This window comes from Colossoma macropomum, unplaced genomic scaffold (genome assembly GCF_904425465.1).
Source record: "Colossoma macropomum unplaced genomic scaffold, Colossoma_macropomum, whole genome shotgun sequence".
NCBI classification, from domain to species: Eukaryota; Metazoa; Chordata; class Actinopteri; order Characiformes; family Serrasalmidae; genus Colossoma; species Colossoma macropomum.
In genome coordinates, this window is record NW_023495361.1 from 4,816 (window position 1) to 32,625 (window position 27,810).

General features: G+C 35.9%; 1 protein-coding gene across 9 annotated transcripts; it reads left to right on the forward strand.

Annotated features, from left to right (window-relative positions):
* Positions 1-1,114: 1,114 nt before the first annotated feature.
* Positions 1,115-27,810, forward strand: LOC118801886 (butyrophilin subfamily 2 member A2-like). 9 transcript variants are annotated; one of them, XM_036562283.1, is made up of 23 exons: positions 1,115-1,514; positions 3,931-3,981; positions 5,082-5,429; positions 5,669-5,821; positions 6,938-7,108; positions 7,195-7,287; positions 7,370-7,408; positions 7,609-7,632; positions 8,598-8,630; positions 9,078-9,155; positions 13,285-13,329; positions 14,545-14,595; positions 14,924-14,938; positions 15,251-15,307; positions 15,817-15,867; positions 16,069-16,143; positions 16,404-16,433; positions 23,637-23,714; positions 24,459-24,506; positions 24,924-24,971; positions 25,461-25,538; positions 26,168-26,194; positions 26,413-27,810. In XM_036562283.1, exons 2-23 carry the CDS (start codon positions 3,933-3,935, stop codon positions 26,886-26,888), a joined length of 2,067 nt encoding a protein of 688 aa, XP_036418176.1. In that variant the 5' UTR covers positions 1,115-1,514; positions 3,931-3,932; the 3' UTR covers positions 26,889-27,810. The 9 variants fall into 9 exon arrangements, with proteins under 9 accessions (XP_036418176.1, XP_036418178.1, XP_036418175.1 ...); XM_036562285.1 differs by having other exon boundaries at positions 15,820-15,867; XM_036562282.1 differs by having other exon boundaries at positions 14,548-14,595; positions 16,066-16,143; positions 26,413-27,807.

The window sequence follows — 27,810 nt, forward strand, 5'->3', positions numbered from 1 at the left end:
TAGGCCAGCAAATCACCAACAATAACTGGTCTGTCGACTGGCGGGCAGCCAGGAGAGCGGAACCATGCGATGCCAAATAAAAACCGCTCCCTCTTGATCCATCACCAAGGGCCTTTTATAACCGGCGCCAACTGGAACAGCCAATCACATGTCGGGAAAAACGAGACGTCAGTCATACAGCAACGTCCACCTGAAAACACTCAGACAGAGAAAAAGGAAAAGGCCAGACACAAGACGTAACAATAATTTTTTCCAAGGCCTTAGAACACCTTAAAATGACGTTTTTACTGTGACTTTTTTGGTCGTCTTTTCAACAGTTGAGCTTGGACGTCTTTTCAACTTTCATTTTCAACCATAAGAAAACGTAAATTAAACAGCAGTTATGTACGTGATTTCAACGGCTAAGTTTAGACGTCTTTTTTTAACTTTCATTTTGAACCTTAATAAAGCGTAGCTTAAACGGCAGTCAGACACGTGATTTCAACGTTGTTTCAACGGCCAAATGTTTACTGGGGATGGTTCTATATAGAACCTTTTTGAAAAGGTTTTTATATAGCACCAAAAAAGGGTTCTTGGTACAAGCTTGACATCATAACAACAGAAGAACCCTTTTTGATTCTATATAAAAACCTTTTCAAAAAGGTTCTATATAGAACCACATACAGCACATTATCCATCAATCTGAAGAACTCTTTTTGGTTCTATATAAATGTATCTATATAGAACCACATACAGCACATTATCCATCAATCTGAAGAACCCTTGCCAAGAAACCTGAAATCATGCAAATGGTTCTTTGAGTGTTCATGGTTCTATATAGAACCATCCACTTTACTAAAGAACCCTTGAACCATCTTTTTACTTTTGTAAGACTGTGGTGTTTCAAAGGGAGCAGTGAATAAAGTGACATCTGCATTTAAATCTGTGAGAAATAAAACTTTATTGGTAAATAATGTTAGAAGTGCCCAGTCAGTGACTGTGGCGCTCGTGCATCAGTGATATTTAAGGAAAAACAGAAGAGCAGCTGCTCCCGTTGACTGAGATTGTCAGTGTGAACTCCTCCACTTCAGACACTTTTTAGACGCTCCCTTAAAAGTAGCCCCGTTTCCAAACATTCATCGTCCATGGAAAGACGTGTTTAAAACAATATACTCGGCTGTAGTTGTTTCTCTGTCTTCTCTGCAGTAGATCATACATGTTATGTCTAATAGACGATAAACTGAACAGATAAAGTTGGCCATCCTGTCCAATTTATCCAGTTTCGTTTTTCTCCTGGACTCCTGCTTTCTGTCTCGCGCCTCTTCCGGTAGTTTCCAGGGAATTGGTGGGGTTCAAAGATCTCTGCACCTCCGGATCTACAAACTCATTAAAACTTATTAACCCTGAACACTGTAGTGTCTGAAACAGAGCTGATTAAGGCTCTGATCAGTGATCAGTGAGCAGGTGGACTCTGGATCTGTAGATCATCCTGAAGCTCTTCTTATTCAGTTACGCCTCAGTGGCTCCACACGAAGGTAGGCAGTGATTAAACTCTCTATCCGGTATATAAGACTCTATTGCGCGCTATAGATTCGGCAGGAAACACAGTTCATCATGTTTCACTCTGTGTTTCTCATTTTCATACGTTTTAATAGTGTTATGACTTTTTTTTTTGAGTTTAGTAAAAGTGAAAGTGAAATGGTGGGAGTTCAGAGTGTGTGTGTGTGTGTGTGTGTGGGGTGTTAATGTGTAGATTATATCACAGTGGTCTGTCCTGAGATCGATGCATGTAAAATATTTTTTTTTCTTTTGCTTGTGTGAGCTATTCATTATTTTTAATGCGGTTAATATTCAGTACTATTTAAGCGTATCTTATCTGATCTTATGTGTTTTAGTCCTTATTGACCTTTGCTACTATAACTGGTTTAGCCACCCCCAACATTTGCTTTATGACATGATTAATGTTTTACTGATACGCTGTGGAGACAAGCTACTTTCTTAGTCCCAAACCTAAAGAACAACAACAGTAAATTTAGTACAGTCAGTATTTGTACTGCACTCGCCTTTGAGTGACCTCGTTTTGCATATATTTTTTTCACTGAAAACAGCTCTCTAGTACTGCAGCTGCCCCTGGTGGTGGTTTGGGTTTGTTACTGTTTTTGAGTAGATGCATCTGTGAATATCACAGTTTTGTTAATAAAGGGGAACTCCATCCATTTTTTCAAAATTGCTGCATAATTAAATGACTAATATGTTAACAAAGTCATTCAGAGTGGTTTTGGTTCTAGAGAACCTTACAGAGCCAGAATTGTTCACAGTGGTGGTGATAGGAACCAGACGTCCACCTCTAAAAGCTCCCTCACAGAAAGTTATTACACAAAATAATTATGAATCCACTGCCCGATGTCTGAGACACTGTTTTAGTTTTGTGATGACGTTTTTACATGTATTAAGTAAAAGAGGGATACATGAATGGTGTTCTATGTAAAAAAGGCCTAAAAGAAAACATATTTTTCCAGATGAGCACCCTGCTGAAAAAGCTCCATTAGGAACCATTAGCATTAACCTAATGGTTTTGCTTGTCAAAGGGAATTGGCTAAATGGTTTACAATAGAGACCACTCGTTTACTGTAGAATACCTTTAGATCCCATTAGGAAACCATGACATGCATTTAGAATCAGCCACTGGTCACCTGTTAAACCATTAGGATCCTTTAAACTGTGATATTAATCAATTAAAAAAGCCAAAACACATTACAGAACCATTAAGAGCCAACAGAAACACTTAATGGTTTCTATGTCAGCAGGCACTATTTTACCATAATCAACATTACAAATAAAAACTCAAAGGACTCGTGTAGGTTCACTAGTGGTTTTGGATGGTAAATAAAATGTCTATATTTGTGTTGTAGTCATGACGACGCCTGGTTCCTATCAGCACCACTGTAAAGAGATATGAGCCATTTCACACCAAACCACTCTGAATGACTCTGTTTACATCTCAGACACTGAATCCCAAAGAAATTTAGAAAAATCAGTGGAATTCCCCTTTAGTGTTTCTTCATCAAATGGATAGTTCTGGTCCTAAAATCTGATTGGCTGTGCTGCGCTGAAAGCCAATGTAAAATATGTGCAAACCTGGCCGCATCACAACAACTGGATTCTATATTAATGCGCCGAAGTCACTAAAAAACACTGTGCTATGAATGGACTGTTAGCTATAGCGCTAACATCAACCACCAACAGGAACCTGGTTTTGTTTCAACTGAGGTAACAACTAGGCTAAAACATAGCAGGCTAAACAGGCTAAATGATAGCTAACAAGCTAAGCTGCTCGTCCATTAATAGTAAGTGTTCGGCTTTGAATTGAAGTATTTAATTATAATGAACAGCAAAGAGTGTTAAATGTCTATCAGGTGTCAAATGTCTGTGTTTTTGGTACATCTGCCTCAAATAGTGTTAAACTCAGTGTGGAAAAATTAATGTGTGGAACCGTTAGCTTCATGCTAACACAACACAGGATATTGTAGGTGCTAGTAAAAGGTGCTAGTGGTAGTTAGCGTTGTCAGCACTGTGGAAATTTGGTAAGCAAAAACTTCTTTTAAGGCGAAAGTTTCAGTATTAAATGCCATTTTATGATATTTGCAGTATTATATGACATAAAAAAAGACTGCAGTATACAATGGTAGGTGGCAACAATAGCTTTTTGAAATGAATTACATGTATTCACAGAAGAATAGTTCATTAGGATTATTATTAATTACAGCTTGAATTATTTATTAAAATGTTGTGTATTTTGTCATAATTAATGTTATCACCATTTCATAAAAGCAAAAAGGCACGAGTAATTTGACCTCCCACATCTGCACAGTCATCTAAAAGTTAGACACTTCAGTGTCCATTGAACTAACCCAGTAATAAACACTAACTAATATTGTTTTCCATTTACAGTGATGCTTCTTCTATTGCTGATGTTTGATCTTCTCAGCTGTTCAAATGCAGGTAGTTCATTAATGTCACCCTCAGCTCATCCTAAACCATTGGACCCTGTTTACACCTGATCATTTCATGTGACTTCAATCTGGGATATAACCTGATAAGGTTTTAACCACATGCATCTATATTATATGCAAGTCAGGTCATATACAGCGATCAGTTACCTAGTTTATACTTAATTTTTCCTGTTCTGTTTACAAGATGGTTGCCGCTTCGAAAATCACCATTTTGCATGTTATTCGTTTAATATTATTTTTATTGTTATTCGACTATCTATTTAAAATAATTAGTATGTATTGGTCATTGCGGTGATAGTGACTGAACAATTTGATGAAAATAATCGAATCTAATTGCGATTTTTATAACCAATATTGCGTTTGGAATTTAAATGTGATTATTTTCTATAAATTAAGATCAGCACATTGTTTGGACTTGAGGCTTGAATACTGAACGTAGTGTGTAAGATGAGCTCTGTGGTATTAGGTTAAATTTCTCCAATTAAAACTTGTTAATGTTTTAATGTTGATAATGTTGAATAATGTGAAGTTTGGTTGAAGTGTAATGTATGGTAGCAAGACAGTGAATAGTGATGATGCGTAGTAATGGTGAACCAAACTGGTGCTTTATTTTTAAGTAGCTCACGCCACTGAACACTACTGAATCAACTCAGAGGAGAAACTCCAGAGCTAAACTAAAGGAGCAGCGAAAGCTCTGTTTAGTAGCAGCATCCCAGTGGGCGTTTTTTCCCCGTAGAACAGCAGATGAAGGTGTTGTCACAGTAATCGGAGGGGTGTCTAATGTGGCTTCGTGTGAGAGATGCATTTACAGTTGTATGACAACCGGCTAATATGCACCTCCTGAAGTGGTTTGAGTAAGTGGACCTAAATTTTGAAAATGTCTTGGTGGCATTTACACTTGCATTTTTATGTGGACAAGCACTATTTAGATATAATCCTGATGCTCAAGATGTATGAAGTGACCAGGTATAAACAAGGTTTTAGCATTTTCATTGTCATTTCATTTCATTTTTTTTATTTTCATATTTCAAACCTTTAAAACGTTTGGATTTCAAATTATATTTTAACAAAATAATCTGCCTCTTTTAGATACCTTCTCTTTGGTGGTTCCTGACGGTGATACATCAGGACACTTAGGATCTTCTGTTGTTCTGCCATGTGGACTTTCCACTGCATTGGACATTAGGAGCTATGAAGTACGCTGGTATCGACCCAACAAAAAAGAAAACCCAATTCTGCTGTACAAAGATCTAAAGGTCCAGGAGAACGCTGGAGCTCCTCAGTACAGAGGCAGAGTGTCTCTGATTGGAGAACTGCAGAAAGGGAACGTCTCTCTGAAACTGGAGAACCTTACAGTAGCAGACAGAGGAGAATATCTGTGCTATGTTAAAAGTTATAAATGGTATGAAGAGGCGAGCGTATTTCTCAGGCTTCCAGGTAAAGATATGATGTAATATATAAACATGAGCCTCATCAGAATGTTTTGGTTAACCTTGACCTGTCACTAGTTTTTCTTCACACTTTATTCATATCACTAATAGTAAAATTCCAAATTGTTAAAAGATTACATCTGTTTATATATGTTTTATCCATTTTATTTATACTAAACTTATTTTTTACATTCTGATTCAGTTATAACAGCTTTACTCAATGCTATATTCTGTTCTTTACTTTAGTGGTTGGATCTCCTCTTCTTCTCTCCTTTGCTGAAGCTGGAGAACAGGTGAATGTGACCTGTGCATCAGGTGGATGGTCACCAAAGCCCACGCTGACCTGGAGAGACAGAGGAGGAAGAGAACTCACAGACAGTGTTAATTATGACTACACAGGTTTGTAAATACCATTAATACCATCAAAACAAAACAAAAAAACGGCAGTTGCTGTTCTTTATTCTGCTCTTTCATGTTAATTACACAGCATCTCAGTGTTATTGTTGCATTTGTTTGCTATTTAAAAAAGCAAATTCATTGTTTATTATTAGTTTGCATTCCAAATGACCTTGGACAAGAAAATGTGTAAAAAGAAATATACCTAATCAGTGTTTTATTATTAATCTGATTAAAGAAGAAAAAAAATCAATAATAAAGTGGTGGCTTAGCCAGATTTTCACTTTAGGGGGGCCTCGTTTTAGTTTGAGGGCATTATATTTTACATGCCACTGAAAAGTTTTAAAAAGTGTTTATTTTAACTTGAAAGTGACTGCAGACGTTTCATGATGTTTAACATTTAATGTAATCCAGCAAATATTGGACAGTTGTAGTGACATCTAGCTAGATCAACAACCCAACTGCTCCACCTCATGAAGGGCTCCACAATCAGTTGATGAGCTGGATCAATGTAGAGACAAGGAACACTCGAAACTGTGCAGGGCTGCGGTTTGCCAGGTACAGGATTAAGAAACTGTGGTGTGGAATATAGCATTAATTACATATATATAGTAGGATTGTGCCATAGGCCTAACATGGCCTTGTGTTTGACACGTGGGCTAAATCAATTCCCTTATGTCTGATGCATTAAAAGTGGACTACTTAAGATGTAACGGATTGAGGATCTGCTGCGTTTTCGGTTTCATCTGAAATGTGACTGAAACGTTCCTAACTCAGCCACAGTCAGTTAAAATGGTTATGACAAAACTAAAAATAAAACCTGAGGAAGAATTTTACCTGGTATATCACTCATTACTAGTACAGCTAGTGAATGTGCCAAAGCTCCAGAGTTCTGAAGTTTCATTGTAAGGAAACTTCCTTCCTTACTCAGTGGTGTAGAAGATGACTGTAACATGACAGAGTGAAAATCTCTGAGAAAAGCTACGTTAACTGATATCATTCCTTCGTAAAACTGGGCCTTTTCTAATGGCTACTAAACCTATACATTGTTGCGCTCTCTCTCTCTCTCTCTCTCTCTCTCTCTCTCTCTCTCTCTCTCTCTCTCTCTCTCTCATTAAGACCCTGAAGGGTTGGTGAATGTGAGCTCTTGGCTGCTTCTCTCTCCCTCTGAGTCAGAGTGGATCTCCTGTTCTGTGGGTTTATCTGATCAGGAGATGAGAGAGAGCAGAGTTCTACCACTCAAATCTGTTCACCACCCAGCCACGAAAACTGATTCAACAACAGAACCAGGTAAAGGACATAGTGCTCCTCCTGAACTGGTTCAATGATCCTCTTAAAGCGTTAATATTTACTTATAATGTGTTGTATTTGATCAGGAGTTTCTCCAGGATGGAAAGTTGCAACCATCTTACTGGTTATCAGTCTGTTGGTTCTCACTGTGGTGACAATCATCTTCCTCAAGTTTAGAGGTAGGAAATTTTCACTTATCAGCAAATCTTAATTAAAAGCCTCACACTGTCAATCTAACTTTTGGAAATTTCTGGAATGCAGGTCACATTTTCAAGAAAGGCACAACGTCCACACCAGCAGGTAAGACTCTGTATGATGATGTGAGGAGGCTGAAATAGTCATTTAATTGTTTTCCTTTCAGAAAGTATCGCTTTGTAAAATGTATCTTATTGTTTAGCAACTAGCTATTAATTGTTATATCGAATTATTTAAAGTTTTGTGACCTCAGGGTGTGAATATTATGGATGATATTTTTCTCTTTTCTTTTTATGGTCATTAAGAAGAGGAAGCATGTCGTCTTGTTGGTGAGTAGACGTGGTCAGCGTGGCTCTAATTAACCTCACTGGTTCACTGTATAATGTGCAGTGGACAGTTCACTGTCACAGCATTGTCCATTTTAAATTTTATGCCAAAATCATATCATCAAGCTATGCCAGAATGTTTGATTTTGTGACCTATAATTAAGTTGTCTGCATGTTTATTGAAAATGCAACAATCCTTTTATCTTTGTCAGGTAATGCATCATTTGCAATCTAAAATAAATATACATATGTACTTATATATTTAAATATTGATATACGGCATTACATGATGAAAATTGCAATATTAATGATAACAATAATAATAATAGTAATAACAATAATAATAAGACTTAAAGGTATACACCAATCATCCCTAAACCCTACAACCACCTCCTTGTTTCTCTGCTCATTGTCCATTTTATCAGCTCCACTTACTATATAGGTGCACTTTGTAGTTCTACAGTTACAGACTGTAGTCCATCTGTTTCTCTGATACTTTGTTAGCCCCCTTTTACCCTGTTCTTTAGTGGTCAGGACCCCCATGGACCCTCACAGAGCAGGTACTATTTGGGTGGTCGATCATTCTCAGCATTGTAGTAACACTGACGTGGTGGTGGTGTGTTAGTGTGTGTTGCGCTGGTCTGAGTGGATCAGACACAGTAGTGCTGCTGGAGTTGAGAAAAAACAGTACAGAGACAAGGTTAATTAGACCCATGCTAACCATGATAAAATGGACAATGAGTGTAGAAACAAGGAGGTGGTCATAATGTTATACCTGATCAGTGTATATCATTATATAGAGACCAAAATATGGCCAAAATATTTTAAACAAAGAAAACAGAAATGTAATAAACTACAGATACTGTTTAATAACTTAATAACTTTGCATTGATGTCAGTGTTATTTTGCATATGGTGTATTTAAATGAGCGTCATCAAAATAACATCAAACCTGTTTTCCTTCTGCAGATCCAGAAACAGCTCACACAGAAAAAAGTAACGGTAAAGAAAAACAATGTACATTTACACAGTCTGGATTTACAGTCTTTGACAAAGTGTGGTTGATGAAGGTTGTGCTTGTTTTCTCTGCAAAGCTGCATAATTAGCATTGCTAATTCACAGCGGATGCTGTCTTCTCATCATATAATATCTAGATAATCACACTGTAATTAGTGCATAGAACTGCTGAGATTTGTAGATTTATAATGGAACTGAATCACTTTCAGCTCCATGCAGTTACGGACAATGTAGCTAGTTTTTATATTTCAAAACCTGAGAGGCAGATTTTGCAAAATGTAAGAAAGATGAAAAGATTATTTACAGTGGCTACATTTCAATGCTGGAAATGTAAGTGTTTAAATTATCCCCCATTTATTGAACAGTATTAATAATGATCAAGACATGAAATTATTATATCCAACATTGTTATGAATGGTGTTTATTTTAAAGCAGATTTCAGCCCTCCACCTTGTCCAGTTTGTGCTGTGAGAGAAATAAACAGAACTGATGGAGGCACTCAGACCTCAGGTAAGAGTTCTTCCCCAAAACACTTACATTTATCATCAAAACGTGACCACAACAAAAACATATATACACTGAAAACTAATAAAGTTTAACACAGGCTACTGAAACAGTAACAAAACACAACACTCAGCAGATTTTAATGGCAAAAACCAATGAAACAGCCAACAAAGAAACAAACACAGACACAGAAAAACAAGGTAAATTTCTGGATGTACAGTAATAATCTGCTCTGTTTCTGCTCTGAGAGAAATAAAGCTGATGGAGCTGATGTAGTACATTCCAGTGATTTAGTCCTTCAGCATGAACTGTTTTCCTTTCAATAACAATTAAAAGTAAGAACAAAACTTATTAGGACTACCATTGAATAATTAATGGTGTTAATTTTAAATCAGATCTTCATGTCCAGTTTGTGCTGTGAAAGAAACTACAATAATGTAATAATGTAACTTCCGCAGGAAATATCACTACTGGGCTATTCAGCAGTAAATGATCTTAATTCCATAATAAACAGAAGAAATAAATGTGAAATTATTGTCTAATATTAGGTTATGACTGGCTCCATCTATCAAGTCTGCCCTGATAGAAATAGACTAAATGATGGAACAACTCAAACCTCAACACACAATTTCATGCTACATCTCTGTGTTACATCATTTCCTGAAATAGTCCTTATATATAACAGTATAGCAGGCTGTAAACAATACTTCATACACTTTAGATGCAGATACGGTTTCAATCAAGTACGATCAGTTCTTCTAAAGCTTTAATCTTTTGTGCTTTTCTTTCTTAGCACTGCACCTATATAGGTCTAACTCTTTTAGAAGTCATGTGTTCTGCTTTTACTATCCCCATCTCACTATCTCAGTCTAAGTCAGGTGGTGTGCAGAAAGTGGGTTATTACATTCATCTTGTTCATGTTGTCATGTTGATATGTCAGGACACATCAAAATATGTCTGCAACTTAATCATGTTTGAATCACACTTAAACTCATATATTACTTATGCTACTCAGTAATACCTTCCTCACCTGCAAAGAAAAAAAGGCTAAAAAAAACACAAGGTAATTTTCCACAATCTGAATTCACACAAATCCCACATTATTATCTGACACATTTCCACCATCTCAAATCATATTTATATGAATAACACTGCTATAAAGGATGATTGTGGTATTTAAAATGGTCCAGTTTTCGAGTCATTGACCACTAAAAGCAGCAAACAAACCAAGGGCTTTCTTTCATTCTGGGCTGATGAAACCGTCCATACCAAACGTGTCGATTTGTATGGTAATGTAGTGGGTAGTGGGTAACACATATGCCTTCTATGCTGTAGACTGGGGTTCAATCCCCTGCTACGCTATAGCAATAAGAGTCCTTGGGCAAGACTTCTAACACTACCTTCGCCCACCTGTATAAAATGATCAAATTGTAAGTTGCTCTGGATAAGAGTGTCTGCCAAATGCTGTAAGTGTAAAATGTAATAGGGAAAGTTACCACCTTGTTAAAGGTGGGAAAGATTAAAAAAGAAATTTGAAAAAAAAAAAATCACTGGGAGTCCCAGCACACAGATATAGCCAGCCATTTTACTTTTAATCAAGAAAGAAGTTTCTTTATCAGAAAACGCTTTGATACTAGAAAAAATAAATGTATAAAAAAGCTGGTCATTTTTTCCACACAATAAAAAAAACCTGACATGCTGAAATTCTAATAATCTTATAGCTTTGCACGTGTGCAACGTGAATTTCCATTAACATATTACATTATTTCCACCATCTCAAATCATATTTATATTAATAACGCTGCTATAAAGGATAAATGCGGTATTTTAAAATGGTCCAGTTTTTGAGTCATTGAACACTAAAAGCATCAGACAAACCAAGATCCTTCTTTCATTCTGGGCTGATAAAAGACTAGGGTTCAATTCCCCACCTGGGCAAGTACCCTACACTATACCAATAAGAGTCCTTGGGCAAGACTCGAAACACTACTATTGCCTAGCTGTGTAAAATGATCAAATTGTAAGTTGCTCTGGATAAGACCATCTTCCAAATGCTGTAAGCGTAAAATGTAACAGGGAAAATGTAAACAGAACTAAAACTGAAATGGCACTGATGAGCTTTTTATGTGGAAAAAGTGTAAACGGATCTCATCTGGTCAAACTGGGGTTGCATTTTAGTGAAAAGTGTAAATGGAATCCAGCCAAAGTTTATTCAGGACTAATCATGAAACACATGTTAATGCAAAGTTTAAACAAGTTTATTGTGTCACATAAATTGTGATGAGCTTCAGAAGAGAACACATTGGGTCAGATACATAAAACTTGGTGGTAACAGCGCTACACCACATGCTAATGTGCTAAAATGTGGTGTACAGTAAATAACAGCTATTCATAGTCATCGTGGTGGTGATTAGCTCACTGGTGTCTTTATAACTCTGTAGTATTTTCATGTGTTTACATGTCCTAGAACCAATCAAAATCCACATGTAAAAGAAGTCTTAAATACCAAAGACCCACATCAGTAAAGCTCCAGTTGGCTGCCAAAATGGACACAATGAAAAAAAAAAGAGAAAGAAACAAAGAAAACCCAAAATTCTCAGAACCAGAGATACAAACTGTTTAGTAAAGTTACCACAAATATTAAACAGCAGAACATATAAAAGAGACAATTATGGAACTAAACGCAGTAGCAAATGGTATACAAGCTGCTCTCAGTTGTTAAAGGTGGGAAAGATTAAAAAAGGAAGTTTCTTTATCAGAAAATGCTTTGATACTGGAAAAAAATCAATGTATAAATGTATAAAAAAGCTGGTCGTTTTTTCCACACAATTAAAAAAACTGACATGCTGAAATTCTAATCATGTTTTTTGCCTTTATTTTTCTTAATATGGAAAATTTGATTTGCACATGTGCAAAGTAAATTTCCATTAAAATATTTTGACTTGTAAAAAAAAATAATTTAATTGATAAGAAATGAATTTTTACTAGTAAAAATGTCATTTTCATGTATGTACATTGAATTCTTTGTAAAATTCATAGCAAATTGAAAAATAGGATTAAAACTGCTTGCAATAAAGTTTTAAAATAAGTTTTAACACGTAATTATAATCTCAACGTATCAAATTACTCTTCACTGATTTGAATTACTAAACTTAGTTTCAATAAAGAGGAGGGAATTTGAGCTAGAATAAGGAGCTGTTTTAAGTAGAAGGCTAACAATCTTTGACTATCAGTGTCGGCTAGTCATCAGGTCTCTGTAATAAACGCCCTGCTAAGTCTGCTAATCACTAAATGTTTAGCTAATAGGAGCTCCAAATCACACAAGCTTTTACGTCTTGCTGACACATCCTATGAATTTCCCAGCCTACCTGGTTTAGTTGTTTGTGGAGTCTATCCTCTCCTTATCTGACAGTATCAGGATGATGGTGGTACCACTGGTGTCGCTCAGCTAAGTAAACGGACAGTTTAGCTGAGATCTACATAAAACTGTAGGTAGGATATTTTGAAACTGAAATCAGATTCTTATTCGCCTGCTTCTTATTCAAATTTTGCCATTCCACCTTAAATGGTGCAGCAGTTCCATGCTGGTGTCTCAGGGCACTGCCCAGCCAGGCATCATTTAAGGTGAAAATTTGAACAAGAAGCTGGTGAACAGGAAACTGACTTCAGTCTTGACCAAAACACAGTGTCAGAAAATGCTATCAGTATTAAAACTGTAGTTCAGATGTGTTGATAGCCTGTGTTGATCACCATAATCATAATTAGGCTTTAGCTGCTGTGATATGCAGTGAATTGTTATGTTAACTAATATTAGTCAGTTAAATGGGACGTGTTGTTTTTAATTTTCCAAAAATGTGTCCCTTTGATGACGGAAACAGGTGGGTGAGTTTCTAATGATTCAGCTACAGTGCAGTTGGCTGGTTGGTGGTCATCATCCTCAGTACACCAATGTCTCTGGGCCTTATTTTTGACTACCACTTGCAGGAAGTGATCATTAACAATAAACTCAGCACAAATATTTCAATAATCTTGTCATTATTGTAGTGTAACATACTTTTATTATACGGTGTTGTATTTCATTTTGATTGTAAAATGAATGTTAGTAATATAATTCATGCTATATTTCTCAAAACAGGTCCAGAAACTGCCAAAGAAACAAGTACAGATGAGGAAATACAAGGTAACTGTCCACAGTTTGGATTTACAATATTAAATGTGGCTGATGAAAGCTATTTCTTCCTGTTAACATGATCTAAATTGTTCCATAAACAATCCAGCTGCAACAACTGCATCAAATTCTGGATTTATATCTGTGTCTATGAAGGTCATATCTATAGTTGTAACATTGTCATCATGAATAAATTCGGTATTTCAGTTACATGCCATTTATACAGAGTCTTCCAGCAGTAAATGCGTTCTATTCAACAGATGGACTACAGTCTGTAATTGTAGAACTATAAAGTGCTCCTATATGATCAGAGGAGCTGATAAAATGAACAGTGAGTGTAGAAACAAGAAGGTGGTTGTGATGATATGTCTCTGGATATACCATTCATTATGCAATGCAATGTAACATTTTAATATATAAGATCATATTTATATATTTATATTTAATTGACTGGTTAACCAGTGAAGTCTCTTTCCATCACTAATTGGACATGATGCATATATTGCCAAAGATAACAGGACTGTTACATTTTCAATAAACACAGAGACAGCTTAATTATAGGTTACCAAAACAATAAGCATTTTGGTATACCTTGGTGATTTTGAAATTGAAGAAATTGAAATTAAGAAAATGTTTTCCATCCACCAATGAAATAAAAATGAATATATTGTCACGTGGGGAGTTCTCAAAAGAAGGTTAGACAACACAAAGTTCATGCCCATAATGCAGCTTTAATTAGAACCAGGGCAGCAAAAAGAGAACAAGAAGAGAAATTTGCTCTCTCACTCAGCACACATCTCTTCCTGCATTCACACACATAAGCCCCGCCCTACACAACAGCAGTTCTCAGCAAAATGGTCCAAGTGCAGCAAATGCTGGAAAATGTAACCCAAAACCGACAGGACAAAACATTTCCTGCACTGAATACAACACAGACATGCTCTGATGTCACAATATTTTGGCTAACATTGAATTATGCCTATCATATTTTAAAGAAAAGCACAACCCTTAATCATGTACAGTTTGTGTTCTGACAGAAACAAACTGATGGAGCCACTCGTCACCATCCATCATATACAGTATATATCATTACATAGACACTAAAACATTAAAATAAGTTAAAAACAAAACTGCAGAGACTGTCATAATAACTTTGCATAAATGGTCATATTATTTTGTATGTAACTTAAATGAGTCACAATTAAACATTGCCTGTTTTTCTTTCAGCAGGTCCAGAAGCAGACAACAAAAAAGCAATTACAGATACAGAAATAAAAGGTAACTTTCTGCAATCTGGATTTACAGTATTTGACAAAGTGTGGTTGATAAAGCAAGATCAGTCTTGAATGAATGCTTTGCTTGTTTGAAGTATGATGCTGCATGGTTAGCATTGCTAATACACACTTAAAGCTCCATCTTTCCGTTAACATAAACTGAACTGTATGTAAATTATTGCTCTGTAATACCTGCATAAAAGTGCATAGACTTTGGTAACGTAACTGAAATGGTGTCACATCTGTGGTCTCCTTTTAAAGGAGGGTTCAGCCCTCCATCAAGCCCAGTGTCTGCTCTGAGAGAAATTAACAGAGCTCTTTTCTCTTTACAGATGGAGAAGTGCAAGGTAAATTTACACACTCACACTAAGTGTTGTTAGTGAAGTAAGATAAGTTGTTTTGTTTCTTGCATTGTATGGCTGCATGGTTCGTAATCCACTGTTACACAGTTATAGCATGAGCTAAAGTGCATCGAAATAATCATACTGTACCACAGGAAAATATAATTGTAGTAATAACTGTGCCATCATGTCAAAATTTAGTATTCCAAATATGGTTCTCATTCAGCAGTAAATGCACTCCATTAAATGATCTGAGAAGAAAGAAGTGTGAAAGTATTGCAGCTAATGTTATATTTTTGAATGGTGTTTATTTTAAAGACATGATTGGTGGTCTGGAAGAAATGAGCATTTCTGGTGGAGCCTCTAACCCTTCAGGTAATAATTTTTCAACAAAACACCATCATGTAGATATCACATTGGCATCAAACATGGTTACAACAAAAACACTTAGAAATACCTAAAAATTAGTACTTACGTACACGAAGAGTAGGGATGCATCAATACCGATAGTGGTATTGGGTATCGGCCCGATACTGTGTTGATTTACTCATACTGTAAATGAACATTCACTCAGTATAGCTGCAGAAATTGTTACTAAAGCTTTTGTTATTTACATTACTTCTTTGTAGTGGCAAAACTATAAGCATTTTGAAAATGTGACTACAACACAAAAAATAAAGACTTAAAAATACTCTGAAAGTAGTAAAGTTTGACACAGTAACACAAAAACACAACACTCAGCAGGTTTTATGGCAAAAACCAATGAACACTGCACAAACATTCCAAGTATTTATTAATTGTTCTTTTTTTCATTTTAAAAGTGTGTTACAGGTTGTATTTAAATGAATGTTAGCTAGATAAGATTAACCCTGTTTTTCCTTTAGCAGGACCAGAAACAGCTGACAAAGAAACAAATGCAGACACAGAAATACAAGGTAAATTTCTGGATGTACAGTAATGATCTGCTCTGTTTCTGCTCTGAGAGAAATAATCAGAGCTGATGGAGCTGATGTAGTATATCGTAATGATTTAGTCATTCAGCATAAAATGTTTTCCATTCAATAACACAATAAAAAGTAAGAAGAAAACTTATTAGGACAACCACTGAATAATGAATGGTGTTTATTTTAAAGCAGATCTCAGCCGTCCTTCATATCCAGTTTGTACTTTGAAAGAAACAAACAGAACTTTTGGAGCCACTCAGACCTCAGGTAACAGATCTCCACAGTACATCATCATGTAGATATTATATAGATCATTTGAGCTATACTATATCAAATGTATCTACCTCAAACATTATAACATATAGTTTTTGCCCTGAAATAGACAGAAATCATGGAACCACTCAAACCTCACAATTTCATACCGTCCTTACCTGCACAATCTTTCAGTTTTTACTCATCATGATCATTTTGAATTGGTTTTCTAATTCAGTGTTTGCAAGATAAGATGAACCATGTTTTCCTTTCAGCATGTTCAGGAACAACTGGCAGGACACAAGGTAATTTTCCACAATCTGTATTCACATAAATCCCACATTATTATCTGTCACATTTCCACCATCTCAAATCATATTTATATTAATAACACTGCTATAAAGAATAAATGCAGTATTTTAAAATGGTCCAGTTTTTGAGTCATTGAGCAGTACCCCGCCTGGGTAAGCACCCTACACTATACCAGTAAGAGTCCTTGGGCTAGACTCCTACCACTACCTTTACCTATCTGTGTAAAATTATCACATTGTTAGTTGCTCTAGATAAGAGCGTCTGCCAAATGCTGTAAGCGTAAAATGTAACAGGGAAAATGTAAACAGAACTAAAACTGAAATGGCACTGATGAGCTTTTTATGTGGAAAAAGTGTAAACGGATCTCATCTGGTCAAACTGGGGTTGCATTTTAGTGAAAAGTGTAAATGGAATCCAGCCAAAGTTTATTCAGGACCAATCATGAAACACATGTTAATGCAAAGTTTAAACAAGTTTATTGTGTCACATAAATTGTGATGAGCTTCAGAAGAGAACACATTGGGTCAGATACATAAAACTTGGTGGTAACAGCGCTACACCACATGCTAATGTGCTAAAATGTGGTGTACAGTAAATAACAGCTATTCATAGTCATCGTGGTGGTGATTAGCTCACTGGTGTCTTTATAACTCTGTAGTATTTTCACGTGTTTACATGTCCTAGAACCAATCAAAATCCACATGTAAAAGAAGTCTTAAATACCAAAGACCCACATCAGTAAAGCTCCAGTTGGCTGCCAAAATGGACACAATGACAAAGAAAACCCAAAATTCTCAGAACCAGAGATACAAACTGTTTAGTAAAGTTACCACAAATATTAAACAGCAGAAAATGATAAAGAAGACAATTATGGAACTTAAAAAAAACAGTAGCAAATGGTATACAAGCTGCTGTCAGTTGTTAAAGGTGGGAAAGATAAAAAAAAAAAGAAATGTGAAAAAAACATTCAGATATCACTGGGAGTCCCAGCACACAGATATAGCCAGCCATTTTACTTTTAATCAAGAAAGAAGTTTCTTTATCAGAAAACGCTTTGATACTAAAAAATAAATGTATACAAAAAAACTGACATGCTGAAATTCTAATCATATTTTTAGCTTTTATTTTTCTTCATATCAGGAATTTGATTTATGTAAAGTGCAAAGTAAATTTCCATTAAAATATAAAATTTTGACTTGTAAAACAAGTTTTAAAGAAGTTTTACTTCTAAGAGTTTTACTAGCAAAACGTCAATTTCATGTATGTACTTTGAATCCATAGCGAATTGAAAAATAGGATTAAAACTGCTTGCAATAAAATCTATGTGGAAGCATTGTAGAAAATCTAACCAAATCCACATCAGCTTCTGCTAAATTAATTGAATTTTTTGCAGGACTGTATAATGAATTGCAACCAGTGCAGGTAAATAAAGGAAGCATGGCCGCGCCTCACATCGCATGAGCGGTAAAACTTACCGATAATCCTTGTTTATGTATGAGCAAACACTACCGCCGTGCTATTTGCTCTTACGTCACAGTAAATCTTGCACTGTGTTTTATGAATCTGGCCCCACATCTTATCTAAGGACAAATTCAGTATTCAAATTATGATCCTATTTTTGAGTCACTGAGCAATCAAAGTATTCAAACAAAATTGGAAATATGTATGAATGAACTATCACTATTCTGTATAGACGGGTTTTCTGCCTACAAACATTTCTGTGTGCGCGCAGTCAGGGGTCAAAACCGCTTTGGTAACTTAGCTGTTCACAAGATTGTGAAGTTAGTGAACTGTTGTAGATTTCGCATTGTTTGTAAATTCCATTTCTGAGTTGAATCTGTTTTTCTTTAACTTGCATACTAATATAACATTATGTAAAACGTTAGCTAACAATCTTTGACTATCAGTGTCGGCTAGTCATCAGGTCTCTGTAATAAACGCCCTGCTAAGTCTGCTAATCACTAAATGTTTAGCTAATAGGAGCTCCAAATCACACAAGCTTTTACGTCTTGCTGACACATCCTATGAATTTCCCAGCCTACCTGGTTTAGTTGTTTGTGGAGTCTATCCTCTCCTTATCTGACAGTATCAGGATGATGGTGGTACCACTGGTGTCGCTCAGCTAAGTAAACGGACAGTTTAGCTGAGATCTACATAAAACTGTAGGTAGGATATTTTGAAACTGAAATCAGATTCTTATTCGCCTGCTTCTTATTCAAATTTTGCCATTCCACCTTAAATGGTGCAGCAGTTCCATGCTGGTGTCTCAGGGCACTGCCCAGCCAGGCATCATTTAAGGTGAAAATTTGAACAAGAAGCTGGTGAACAGGAAACTGACTTCAGTCTTGACCAAAACACAGTGTCAGAAAATGCTATCAGTATTAAAACTGTAGTTCAGATGTGTTGATAGCCTGTGTTGATCACCATGTCAAAAAAACACTACATACACTGGGTGATGCCTTCAGGACCTGTGGGACCCCAATCTGCCCTTTTGATGGCCTAGATCCATAATTTTCTGCGGCGCTTGGCAAAGGAATGTGATTCCCTTGGGATATTAAACATTCTCCAAACATCTTCTCTGCAGTTGGTGCAGTTTACTGAGCAACAACTCCTTGTTATTGTTGCTTTCTGCCCCCTAATGCATGCACATTGCACAGAAACCCATCTGTATGGTTTAAACAGTGTTATCTTAATAACAGTAAACATTTTAATAGCTCCAAAAGGGGGGAAACAAAGATGCAAGTACAGATAAAGAAATACAAGATAAATCTGCACAATCTGGATTTACAGTGTTTGACAAAACCACCTTGAGTTAATGCTTTGCTTGTTTCCATTATGAAGCTGCATGGTTAGCATTGCTTTTTCTATTAGCATAAACTAAACTATATGTAAATAATCACACTGTAATGTGTGCATATAATTGCACAGACCTCTAGAATTCTTAATGGAAATGAATGATTTTCAAGGGTTCAGTAAAGCCCAGTTTCTGCTCTGAGAGAAATAAACAGAAATATTTTCATTGAAAAACTGTGTTAAGGATAATATTTCTCGTTAACATTCATTTAAACACTAACACAATTTTTTATTTTCAATATTAAACACAAACAAAATATACAATGGCAACACATACAAATAAATGCTTTCCCCCCTGTATATATATATATATATATATATATATACATACACACACACACACACACACACACATAATAAATATCCAACAGTAAGAAGCGCTAGCACTGTAGCATTTGGGAAAGCCATTCCATTGTATAAAACACATTAAAACCCACCACTGGCATTGCTTAGCTTTACAAATGAATGTAGTTACCTGTATCTCAACTTTCTGATAGTTTAAGCAGAGCAAACCACCAAGACTTCATTCAGCTACAGAATAAATGAAACAGCCCGTTAAGCTTCTGCACAGAGTAACTACCACTGTGCACACATCAATAAACCTGTTAAAATAATCATACATACTATTTCCACTGCGTACACACAGATAAAAGTCAGAATACTCCAGACTACGGTGGCGTTCTGAGCACGTTGCTTGAACAATGTCGGCATACTACGGGTCTCAAAAGAGCTCAAGATATTCGCTTGCTCCCAACTCTGAAAACTAGCCTTCCTGCTGGGTCCTTGTGCCCCTCCAGTTTCCTTCCCAGCTGGGACCTAGTGTCTCACAGGATACATATATTCCTTGCAGCCATGAGTATATGTATGAAACAAAGCCTTTGGAAGGGCACTTTAGTATCTGTTCCATAACTGGATGAGTTACAAGTCCTGATCTCCAAGGAACCCCATACGCTCGGAGCGCCAATCATAGCCTCAAATACAGAAAAAATGATGTTCCTGGGATATCAAACAAGAGACAAAGGTCTTGAAAACTGCGAAGCCCATCTGAATCATCATCATTCGCTTCTCAACCACTCTAAAATTGGCTATTGTGTAAGCTATAATGGGATTGAAGTTAAGTAAACATTTAGTGTTAGAAATATTAGAAAACAGTAAATCTTGAAGTCTGATTGGATGAATCAATGCTTCTTCCAAATTCCTCCAAGAGGCAGATGATGAAGAGTTCATCCATGTTGTTACAGGACGCAACTGGAAAGACTGGTGGTAAAGTTTAAAATGTGGAAGGGACAATCCCCCTTTTGTTTTGGGGCGATGCAAAGAATTAAAACGTATTTTAGGGTGTTTACCATTCCAAATATAGTTGCACAGCAGTTTATCTACCTTAATCCAGTAGCCAGACGGTGGTGGTAAAGGAATCATCATACTAACAAAATTAATACGAGGTTAGATGTTCATTTTAATTGTTGCAACTCTTGTCTGTAAGGATGCTGGCATGTTGGCCCATCAAACACAGTCACGCTCCACTTTCTTATATTTCTTCCCGTTATTATATTTCACTGTGCCATTCAAAGAAGTCTGAATGTTTATACCCAAATAATTCAGCTGTGTTCTAACAGGAATTATTGATGGTACAGAGATATTTTTTGCGTTGCTATTAAGTAACATTAAAGCTGATTTTGACCAATTAATTTTGTAACCCGATAATGCTTAAAAGCTTTCAAATGCTGGTAATAAATTGGAGATGGACTGAACAATATCGGTCATTTAAAGGATGATATCATCTGCGTAGAGGGATATGATGTGAGGACAACCTTTAATCTGAATTGATGATATAACTTTGTTCTGTCTTAAATGCTGAGCTAAGGGTTCAATAGAAAGAATAAAATCCTAGACTAAACTTCTCTGACACCATCCACAGATAATCCCACTCAATTCTATTGAACGCTTTCTCAGCGTCCAAAGACAAGACTGCACACTGAGCATCTTGTTGTTGTGACTCATGTAAAACATGCATTTAATGCCGAATATTATCTGCCACAAGCTATCCTTTCAAGAACCCACACTGGTCAGAGTGTATTAATTTCCCAATATATTTATCGAGTCTATAGGCTAGCACCTTAGAATACAATTTAATATCAGAATTTATCAATGAAATTGGAGTAAGATCTTTACCTTTTTTAGGTAACAAGGATATCATAGCAACATTCATATGGTCATGAAAAGAGCCTACCTCAATTGCAAACTGTATGGCTTCATACAACACCGGACCAAGAATATCCCAAAAGCACAGTAACAGTATCTGGTGGAATACCATCTGGTCCAGGTGCTTTACCTTTAGGGGTATTTTTCAGTGCTAAATGTAGTTCTTCTAAAGATACAGGGCTGCCTAATTCTTCTGCTTCAACTTCACTTAGCTTTGGAAGGTCAAGGTTATCTAAAAATCGTCTACAATCCTCAGTATAAAAGTCACCCCTAGAAGAATATAAATCCTGATAGAATGATTTGAAAGTATAATTAATGTCCTTTGGGTCAACTACTAAACCTTTTGAAGAAGAGTGGATGGAATATATCATAGCAAACCTTTCACACTGCTTTAATTTCAGAGTAAGAAGCTTGCTAGATCTGCTTCCGTTAATGTAGTATCTTTGTCGAACTCTGTGTATAATGAACTCAGCTTTTCTTCTTAACAAATCATTCAATTTTGCTTTAATTACGCAAAGTTTATTTTTAATCTTCATTATATATCCTTTTAAGACTTTCCAATACATGGTATTGATGTTCCAAGATACTGATTCTGTGAAGTTTATCCTTGTTCAGATGGGCAGCAAAAGCAGACGAGAAATTCCTTATAAAGCCTTTAGTGGCCATCCAGACCAACCTTGGATCCTTAACAGATTCCTTGTTAATCACTAATAATTCTTGTAGATTTGATTTAAATCCCTAACCCTAACCTAACCCTAAACCTAATCCTAACCCTAACCAATTAGAAAAACCTCACTTTGTAGTAAGCTAGTATTAAATTTCCATCTTGGTGACCTTCTAACCTTAATTCCTAAATCCATTACCACCACTACTGGGCTATGATCAGACAATACTGCTGGGAGAATTGAACTAGATTCTACCAACCTATTTAAGTTTCTGGAAAGTAGAAAAAAATAAATTATTGAAACTGTTTTGTGGCGTATAGAGAAACATTTGTAATCTTGAACACCTAAATTATGCGCACGGCAAACATCAAGGAGATTTAAATCCTCAATAAACTTAGTCAAAGCCATTTATGCCAGTTGTTGAGAAATGGGTGAATTTTGTGTTGATCTGTCCAATGAATTAATATTAATATTATCAATTACAACATTCATGTCACCTCCAATTATGAAATCATAGCCTGAAAGGGCCAACAGCTCTTTGGCTATCCATGGGAAAAAGGTGCTATCATATATTGTAGAAGCATACAACGACACAAACGCAAGGTTCTTACCACGTATTGCCTCGAAGGGAAGCTTTCGTCTCGAAGAAACAGACGGACCTTTGTCAGTATCCTCGGACAAACGTTTTGTGAACTCTTCTGCCTCTCGAGCCGATGTGAACGACAGCTGTTTACCTTGAAATGTCAGGTGAAGGGTACCAGGGTAGATCATAAACGTGGACATCCCTCTTGCCCACAGTTCTTTCTGAATGAGACTGAAAGCCTTCCTTCTCTGGACTGTATGGGCACTGTAATCTGCGAAAAACAGAATGTTTCTCCCTGTGTCTTGAATGGGGTTGTCGCTCTTCCTCACATTTCTAGCCCCTTATAGTATGGCTTGTTGGTCTTTGTACCGCAGGACCTTGAATTTCAGAGTGCTCAGAGTGTCCGTATTCTTTGGCTGTGGATTGTAGATTCTGTGTACCCTTTCAATCTGTAGTGGTTCAGTACCGAGGAAGGGCAACCACTTTGGGAGCATCTTTTGTAACAAACCAATGGTGTCATCCCCTTCCTGACTGGGCGCAAAATTCACGATGCGTATGTTGTTGCGTCTCTCGCGGTCCTCAAGTGCAGCTATTTTCTCCCGTAATTTGTCTATCTCCGAGGTAATCATACTCACCTCCCTTTTCAGCCCTCTAGTTTCAGACTGATCCCGGTTAGCTTTGTCAACATGGTTTCTAACCATTGTCATATGGTCTGTCAGTTCTGCAGAAAATCCATCAAATCTCTGATTCCCTCATAGCTAATTGAGGGCCCGCATAATGGCGTCCAGTTACTGAGTCATTCAGGAGTACATGCTCTTCATTAAATATAACCTATCAAAAAGTTCATATGAAATTATTGTACCTGATATTAAATGTTGGTGTTTACATTAAAGGAGAGGTCGACCCTCCATTGATTCCAGTTTCTGCTGTGAGAGAAACAAACAGACCTGATGGAGCCACTCAGACCTCAGGTAACAGATCTCCACCAGAACACCATCATGTAGTTATGACATATGCATCAAAATATGGATACAGTTACACTTTAGAAACACATTGAAAACTGAAAACTAGTAATTACATTCACAAAGACTCTCCTGGTCTTCACACTTTCTACAAAGAGGTCATTTTTAATGTAAAGACGCTACAGCGTTAGCTTTGCTGCACTGTTTCTCCTGAGAGTTTCCTCTAGAGAGCTTAGCTGAGCTGTGCTAGTTTATATAGGCTACTTTTCTAGATGGAGAGTAGTAGATGTTGATGGTAAACAAGTTCAATACTGTTAAAAAACGATGAGACCTTTGCAGCCTTCATCCTAAACATCTACTGCTAGTGCTGTAGAAGGTGGGACTCTGGATAATTAGGCTTTAGCTGCTGTGATATGCAGTGAATTGTTATGGTAACTAATATTAGTCAGTTAAATGGGACGTGTTGTTCTTAATTTTCCAAAATGTGTCCCTCTGATGACGTAAACAGGTGGGTGAGTTTCTAATGATTCAGCTACAGTGCAGTTGGCTGGTTGGTGGTCATCATCCTCAGTACATCAATGTCTCTGGGCCTGAATTCTGACTGAAGTGATCATAAGCAAAGAACTCAACACAAATATTTCAATGCTTTTGTCATTATTTGTAGTGTAACGTTTTACTTGGATTGTGTTGTATTTTATTCTGGTTTTAAAATGAATGTTAATAAAATAATTCATGCTATTTTTCTCAAAACAGTTCAAGAACCTGATACCCAAGGAACAAGTACAAATGAACAAATACAAGGTAACTGTCCACAGTTAGGATTTACAATATTAAATTTGGCTGATGAACCAAAATATGTTTTGAAACTTACAGTTATAAAGTTTATAGCTTTGCATAAGTGTTAGTTTTATTTTCTATATGGTTTTAATGAGTGTCATCATCATAATTGTAAACTTTTTAATAACTCCAGAAACAACTAACAATATACAAGTACAGATAAAGAAATACAACATATATTAATCATAAAGAAGAAAAATATAAAATAAAGAAGATAAAGAAGAATATAAATATAAAGAAGAGTTCAACTCTTCAGTAAAGTCCAGTTTCTGCTCTGAGAGAAATGAACAGAGATATTATCTCTTCAAAAATGTGTTGTATGTTAAGGAGGGCATTTAAATTAATATTTGAAAGAAATATACATTATTTTTCATTCAACAGGTCCCCAAGCAGCAAATAATAACACACGTCCAGATAACGAAATACAAGGTACATTTACACACTCACAGTAAGAGTATTTAATAAACTAAGTCTAAATGTTTTGTTTCTTGCATTGTACAGCTGTGTGCGTCATAATCCATCACTAAAGCTATATTTTATCAATAGCATCTAAACTATATCTAAATAATCACACTGTGTTGTATCAAAATACATACATGTACATTTTTAATGTAACTGAATGAGATCCAACTCTGTACATACATTTTATGTAAAATATAGCTAAACTAATGTTCTTTATTTCAAATGATGATCTACAACACAGAATCCACAGTTATGATATACAATAAAATATATAGTTTCTTCCTGAAAAGATCACATTAGTAGTAATAACATTACCATCATGTACACAGTCAGTTTTGCACTTATGGTCCAGTTATTGAGTCATTCAGCAGTAAATGCTCTTCATTCAATAGCAATATCATAAAGTTCATATGAAATTATTGTACCTGATATTAAGTTTTGGTGTTTACGTTAAAGGAGAGGGCAGCTCTCCATCGACTCCAGTTTCTGCTGTGACAGAAACAAACAGAACTGAAGGAGCCACTCAGGCCTCAGGTAACAGATCTCCACCAGAACACCATCATGTACTTATGATATATGCATCAAAATATGGATACAGTTACACTTTAGAAACACATAAAACACTGAAAACTAGTAATTACATTCACAAAGACTCTCCTGGTCTTCACACTTTCTACAAAGAGGCTATTATTAATGTAAACCTTTCAAATCCAAGACTTATACATTATAAAGATTGAGTAACTGCATCGACTACAATACAAACTGACCAAGTTGCAGGAGAGATGAATGGACACATGGACCTGCAGGTGGTTTTTGGCCATTTGAAAGTTCAAAGAAATCTCTAAAGGCTTTTTGTCCTCTACAGGGTCTAAAGGTTAAAGCCTTTTTCTTTAAAGTTCAATGCTCCATCAGGTCAAAAACTTAGACTCAAGTACAAAGTGTCCCAATCCAGTTCATTGTTATGTAACCATTAGGTTTAGAGGAGTACTCATCCTGATTTCTTAAATTTTTAGTTTTGAATCTCAGTAAAAGATCATTTCACAGTGGACAAGAGAACATTTACATGTTTTTCTTTGATCAGCCTCAGAGAAATGTAGCAAAGAAACAAATACATCTGCTCTTTTAAAATATGCTCCAATTCTTCTCTTTGATCTTTTGTCCAGATTGGGAAAAGATGCTTGTATGCAAAGGTAAACCCCCATCCTGTTCCCCTCTCCCCACCTCCATCTTTTATGTTAGAATGCAGTATTATGGTAGCAATAAAAGCAACAAAAGAAAAATGTTTATAATAGAAACATTGTGAATAAATAATATTGCACAAGTACAAATTTTGTAACATGAGTAATGACTATATTTCTTTTCTCTTATTAGAAATATGTTTGAATTTCATGTATATGTGTTTTTCTAGTGACCATCAAACCAGTTTCATCTAATTTTCCTTTGGGAACCATATTTAAAGAGAGAATGTCTTCAGGACAATATTACTGGGAGGTGACTGGACTGACAGGACAAACAGCAACCACTCCATCTTCAGATAAGCGATATAAGTGTCCAACATCCTGGTATGTTGGAGTGACCATTGAAACAGCAGAGAAGAGGAGAAAAGTTCTTTTAACTCCACAGAACGGCTACTGGGTTCTTCACTATGATGGAGAGAAAGGTTACTATGTTAATGATCCCTCTCAGACTCCTGTTCTAGTGAGAGATCGGTTCTCAAAGCTGGGAGTGTTTTTAGACTGTGATGAACACAAGCTGTCTTTTTACGACTGTGATAAACAGACACATCTCTACACTTTCTATGGTGTACCTTCAACATCTCTGATTCCACTTTTATATCCCGGACTCAAACCTCGATATACACTCGAAATATCTCAAACTGTGTGAAAAGTGATGAACTTTATCTACAGCAGTTTTGATTGAAGATCAGTTCCTGTATCTGTACTGTATGTTTTATAATAGTGACAAGAATTACAATGAAAGAATGTAATTATACATACATCTGAAAAAAAATGTAACAGTGCACAAAGTTATGACTTGACTATGCATATATTTTAATTTCGAACAATGACAGTGCTTAAAATGGGCTGTACATAAGATTAATTTGTACTTATTTTCATGCACTGAGCATTCTTTTGAGCATTATTTATTTTTTAATACCACACAACACATATAAAAAGGTAATTCGGTTACTTTTATGAATCAGTGTGGTATTAAAGACACATTTAAAGGCTCTCAGAGAAAGGAAACAACATTAGAAATCTTGAAAGCACAAAATGGTATGATAGATCCAGTGTATTTTTATAAGTGAAAGGTAAAAACTATACTTAACATAAAGCCACCTCATAAAAAAGGTATATATTTATGAATTAAAACTGTTTGCAGATCTTTCATAAATATTTGTTAAATTTCCACCTTTACATCATCAAAACAGCTGTTGTTTTGAAATGCAGCCACTGTTTTACTGAACATTTATGCTTACATATTGTCGCTGTCAGAACAAAGCCTCATATCTCCCAGAAAGTAACTTTATAGGAGAAGTAAAAACATTTTTTGTTAATGGAGAGGTCATTTATTCCAACTCATTTTGGACTATATCTATTAGTGGGTTCATCATGGAATTTTGACACAATATGAAGGGTAACTGGAAATTTCAAAAGTATTTTAAAAAGAACGAAAAATATATGAGATATGAGGTTTTGTATTAACGACAACAATATGTAATGCATAATAAGCCTTTAAAATATTTTCTATATCATTTTGTTCTACACTTTGACGACATTATCTAGAAGAAAGCTCACTCCAGAAC